Below are 6,000 nucleotides of genomic sequence, written 5' to 3'. Positions count from 1 at the left end.
AATTATTTAATTACAAAAAACAGAAAAAGTCAGTCATTTTTGACCGACACGTGAAAAGTACCAGAAGGTTATTAAGAACATCCAACATTAGAAAGGACTGCCTTCAACAAAATGACATGTTTCTGCCTGAAAAAAAGGAAAACGTGTTGATAAAATATAAAATATGAACTGTTGTATTTAATTGCTATTTAACTATAAGCCTATTCGTATATTAACTGAGATGTATATCATTTTTAAATGTTAAGATAATAAAACTACTATTATCATATCAATATCAAACATTGTGGTTTCCATATGATTCCAAGTGCATTTGTAATGAAGGCGTCTGCCTGATCCTGGATCAGCAGCATCAGCGGTCAGTGTCCTATATTCCTCCAGCTCTCATGGAACAGCACCGGCCCGCCATTTGCCTTCGCTGCTCTTCAATCCTGCGGGCTTACACGAATAAAACCGGCGGCGGTTGAACGGCGGGATTAGTGTCGAGACACGAGAGATGAGTCACGAGCCTTTACAACGCGCGATTGAAACCCGTAACAATGTAAGAATTCCGCGTGAGATATTCGCTAACATCATTTGTGGATTCATCATCGTTTCGCGCAGCGGATAACTGTGTGCAAGGCTTCCCATCTGCCTCCCTCCTCTTGTCCGACCAAATCTTTGTCTCCCCGTACCACTAGGAGGTCGACCGGGAACTGTGAACACTGTTTAGTAGCAGCTTGAATTTCAATATTCAGCATACATATTATTGGATTGTCGGTCGCTGGAAAGCTTTGAAGATGTCTGGGCAGAGCATTACAGACAGGATAACTGCTGCTCAGCATAGCGTTACTGGATCAGCCGTTTCCAAAACTGTCTGCAAGGCAACAACGCACGAAATAATGGGCCCTAAAAAGAAACACTTGGATTGTGAGTATCAGCAGCTGTGTGTTTAAAACGAAATTGCGTGGATGGACGTGTGTACAGCTGTTGCTTTGATTGTTATGGCTACGGTTTTAGGCTATTGTACAATGGGCCAGGCCCAGGTTGTGCTAAGCTAATGTGCTTAGACAGGCTCCTGATAATAATATTGGGAAATATTATGACAAACTGACATGCATCACTTTCAGCTGTACTGAAGCAGGGCTGTGTATGTGCTAAACCCCTGTTTGCATGGAAGTATAATAATAAGAGGGTTGCCATTCATCATGAGTTTGATCCCATTATGATTTATAGTTTGAATAAATGCTCTTAATATAGTTTAGGACCTCATGTAGACCTCCTCAGCATTGCCATACTGGTTAATGCTGCTTAAATCTTTATAATGCTCATTGGGCAGACATAAATCAGTGCTGTTGTTTTTTTGTAAGCAAGGTGTTTTGTGTCAGAAGTTCATTTGGATTTGATTCTCATGTCCATTTGGTTACAGGACCACCGTCAGGTGATGTCAGTGAATGCTGTGCACCTTCTTTAAGAAGTGCTGGTCTAGTGCCAGTCTGTGCTTCAGAATAGATCTCTATTTACGTCTGTCACTCTCAGCCAAGCCTGACTTTTCTTTCATTATGTTCTTTACAGCGTTATAAGACGGGCTATGACATGTTTGAAGGACCATTCGCACCCACTAGCTTTGACCTTTTAGTCTAGTGAGGGGACTTTTTGTGTTGTTGTAGAAACTTATCTCCTTGTCTTTTTCTGAGACTAAAGATGCCTCTGTAATTTGAATCAATGGTCTGGGTCTTTTTAAATGTGGGTTAACTGAACATAAAGCTTGAAGGGTAAGTTCAGCCAAAAATGAAAATTCGGTCATGATTTACTCACCCTCGTGTCGTTGCAAACCTGTGTGACTTTGTATCTTCTGTGGAACAAAAAAAAAAAAGATATTTTGAAGTTATTATAGTGAACTAAAACCATTTAAAAAAATGTGTTACTTGAAATAAAATGATCTTTAACTGAAATAAAATATATAAAAACCTTAAAGGCACGGTATGTAAGTTTCGCCTCTATAGGTCACTTATTCAAAACAAAGGCATAGCTCGATGACGGCATGAAAGAGCGTTGAATCATGGGAGTTGTAGTCTTGACTCTTCACCTCCACAATCCGACGAACTCGTGCACAAATCATGTTCATGAATGAGCGAATGTATTAAAGTTTTATTAATTTTACGTTGGTATGAATCAGGACGTGCCGAGAGCATTTGTGAGTGAATGCTAATGAGCGATACCTGCGTGAAACACCATCTCTGAGTAGGGCTGTCAACTAATATATATTCGAATAGTTTTAAAAAAACTAATTTCGAAGGTGAAAATTATCGGACGAGGCGTTTATACTTGACGCGCTCGCCCTTGTGCTATTCTTTGAAACGACAGAGGGCGACTCGGAGTAATTGTTCTATAAACCATCAGGAAAAAGCGTTGAGAAGAAGTGGGCTAATGTACACAGGTGACGATATTTATTTTAGTACACTTCACCGAAAACCACACTACAAAAGAATCATGTAAAACAGATCAAAATAAACCTTGCTATTACTTATGACATGAGAACAAAATGTATGTAGAAATGTAACATTAACTTATACAACTAAGTTTATGATCTCTTAAATGTTTCCTAATTTCACTAAACACTTTCGTGAGTTTTCACTTAGTTTCGTGAACTTTTCTTTATTAAACGGGCTTGTTTAAATGCTTTTGTAGGCTCATAAATATAAGCAACTAATTTGTATGGGCAAGCTTCAGGGAGTTCTGTCAAGCAATGGAACCGAGGTACTGACTGAATAGATATTGCATGAATAAAAGATAAATGCACTGCTTCCACTGGTTTGATTATTTACCGTTTCATGTCAAGGAAAAGTTCCATGTTTACCACAGCACAGCTCGCTCGGAGCGTTTAATATGCTGTAAAACTTCAATTAATATTTGTTTCAATCACTGAATGAAGCCTGCTATATTTGGGACAAGAGTCGCGACCTTAAATTGCCTGCACAAAACTCTTGATCAGCTCTCAAAATGTGTGTGTTCATTTAAACCGTTATGCGCAGAGAGAGTGAGGTCTGCAGTCTTGGCCATTCGTTGATTTACTTATTTTTGTGTAGGTAATACGTTGTCAAATATGTTTAAACTTAAATAGACTACCTATACAAGTAGTTATGTCTCTTTGTATTCATTTGTCCTGTTATTGACGTAATGCGCGTCATTGACAAAATGCGCAACCAGATGTTCGAATAGTTTGAATATTCGTGTTTTTTAAGAGGGAATATTCGAACGTAATTTTTGAGAAATTTTGACAGCCCTATCGCTGAGCTTTTATTATGATTATGCTGCAGGCGCCGCTTCTGCTCTTTTCGTTGCGTATGTGGGGTAACGCGGTGCTGCTTTACATGGTTAAAATAATCATACTAAATACATCTGAGTGTGTTGAATTCGCCCGGTGGCTACTATGAGAGACTTGTGCACTGTGCAGTTATCTAGATCGATATTAGAATATCATATTAATAAAAACAGGTAGGGATGCTTCGATCGATCAGCCGGAGATCGGTATTGGCCGATAATCATATTTTATGACTCGATCGGTACTCACTAAACCTGGCCGATCTCATGAACCGATCGCAATTTGATGACAACAGCACATGAGGACGTACAGTACATGATGTGCGAGGACGTACATTACGCGTGGGGTAGTAGCAAATATTCAAACAAGAGCTTCGAAGGCCGAAGTGTAGAAGGGTTCCATGTGAACAGCAGTTGAACATGGGTCAGTTGGTCCTAAGGGATGGGCGAACGCTGTTCAGAAGGTAACGCAAACGAACTCGGAGAAGCTGGTGAGAGCCCCGGGAAGAGTTCTCTTTTCTTTAAGAAGGGCAGGGCGCCCTGGAATGGGTTCGCCCCGAGAGAAGGGGCCGCGCCCTGGAAAGTACCGCGGTTCCGGGGGTGTCCGGTGAGCTCTCATCGGCCCATGACGCATGGGGACTTAAATGATTTGATGCTGCAGTCATGTCATCACCGGTGTGGAATTACTATGTCGCTTCGAGAAACAATGAAAAATGCCGCTTTTTGCCGTGTATGTTCCAAAGAAATCTCGCATGGAGGAGCATTGTATTGGACAATGTTTAAGTTACATCAGACTACTCCATTTTAGGAGATTAAATGTTTATTTTTTCCTCAACATTTTACTATTGGACAATGTTTAAATAAACCTTGTGGGCTCCATCAAACTGCTCCATTAAAAAAATATATATATTAAGTATCCTGATATGCATAGTGTTATACAGAAACCCCATTTTAAAGGCATATTAAAATGTTCACTGTATGATGAATCATTTTTGTGATTATTTAGTACCCTGTTAAAACAATAGTTACATTACATTACATAATTACCATAAACGTGTAACACAAATATAATAAAGGCAACATCTGTAGTATTTTTTTTATCTAAAAAAAGGTTAACGGTAGTGATGCACCGATCATGATTTTACATGGCTGATTCCGATACCGATTTTTTCAAGCAAACTGGCCGATTCTTGAAAAAAAAATGTATTTAAAGAATGAAAGTATACATGAACAAGATGTTTATTTGGTATTTAGATGTTTATTTTAACAGGCCAAATTGGCTTTTGGCCAAAACGGGAAATTGAATTGGGTCAGAGCCCGTCTACGGAGAGCCTGCCCACTCCCTATTAAGCCCTGTTGTACAGAATTTTGGTTGTAGTACCACCAGAGTTCCACTGGGGGCGATCGCCATGAGTGCAAAATGAATGGAAGTCAATGGGGCTTGACGGCTAAATTTGTCTCTTTCACCCGATTGCCGTTGAGAAATCTCAGAAATGATTGTAGATTTTGCAAGTTCAACATGGGTTTTAGGTCGAAAGTTGAATGAACGAGTACTTATGTCCTTTTGATTTCTTACAGGTTGAGTTGTTGTTGTCCATAACACGCTAGCATTCTGCTAATGAACGCTGATTGGTCAGTGAAGGACTGATTACGACCAGAGATCCCGCTTGATGGCATCGTGTCATCTGAAGCGGGACCAGAAACAAACAAAACAAAAACTCTTCTAGCACGTGTATTTACCTGTGTCAGCTGTGTTGTCGATGCCTCGAGAGAAAAGAAAGTGCAGAGCGCGAAAGCACCAGAGCGACTGAAGGATTGCCGTTAAGCAGTATCTCTGGTCGTACATGTGTATGACGTCATTGACACTTTAAAAGACTTTTTAAAGCAAATAAGTGACTCTAAAAAATCTAACACCCAGCAATGTGTAATTTATTTGCATTTCCTTTCGAATACAACATTCAAATTACTAGATAAAAAATTATATCCTGAGAAAAGTGGATTTTTATTGGTATAGCGCCATAGACCTCCATTCATTCTGCACTCGTCCTGTGAGCGCCCTCATATGGAATCAGAGAGGAACTGCAACCAGTTCAGAAGCCGGAAGTTCAGTGAGAGTGAAACTTCTCGCCATATTAGACATTCTCTGATTGGGTTGAACTTATGTGAAATTAAAGGCAACAACTGCATATTCTGCAATCCAAACAAAGATGTTACTTAAATCAGCATTTGTTTTTAAACTCAGTGTAAAGAAAAAAAGTATTTACCAGTAAAATTAAATAAAACCAAAGTATATAATTTTTCCAAAATGTTACATCAAATAATGTTTAGTGCAACGAAAAAAACTAAGATGCTACAGCAGGTGCTTTTTAAATCAAATTAAGTCAATGTAATTTTAAGGTGAAATAAAAATGATCATCCTATACAGAACTGATAGTATTTCATTTCAAAAGTGCATGCATGTTCTTCTTTACAAAAAGAAGTATTTCGGCTTTGTCACAAGTTAGTCTGTTTCATTTCTCATCCGATCCAACACGCGAGAAGCTGAGCTGAACAAACTTTCACTATCTACACTTGTGCAGGACGCGGAGCGGTAAACTCGCGCAGGAAAGCGGCTCTTCATTCCCTTCAGAGTATCTTGTCTCTTCCCTCAGTTCTCCAGTTTCCAGTTGTAACACACAAGTGACATGTTCGCGAATGATT

The 6,000-nt window shown here is 39.3% G+C and overlaps 1 protein-coding gene across 23 annotated transcripts in view; it reads left to right on the top strand.

Annotated features, from left to right (window-relative positions):
- The first annotated feature begins 331 nt into the window (after positions 1-331).
- picalmb (phosphatidylinositol binding clathrin assembly protein b) overlaps positions 332-6,000 on the top strand; it is a 35,000-nt gene continuing 29,331 nt past the window's right edge. For 21 of the 23 annotated variants that reach the window (XM_079824515.1, XM_079824510.1, XM_079824516.1 and 18 more), the window contains exon 1: positions 352-906. In XM_079824515.1, coding sequence (XP_079680641.1) covers positions 777-906 — 130 coding nt within the window. In that variant the 5' untranslated portion in view covers positions 352-776. Of the gene's footprint in view, positions 907-6,000 lie in introns of all 23 variants that reach the window. The other 2 variants (XM_079824507.1, XM_079824523.1) reach the window with 1 other exon arrangement.

Source organism: Gobio gobio, assembly GCF_949357685.1.
Source record: "Gobio gobio genome assembly, chromosome: 8".
Lineage (NCBI taxonomy): Eukaryota > Metazoa > Chordata > Actinopteri > Cypriniformes > Gobionidae > Gobio > Gobio gobio.
Note: the sequence above shows the minus strand (reverse complement) of the source record. Positions and strands in the feature narration are given on the sequence as shown.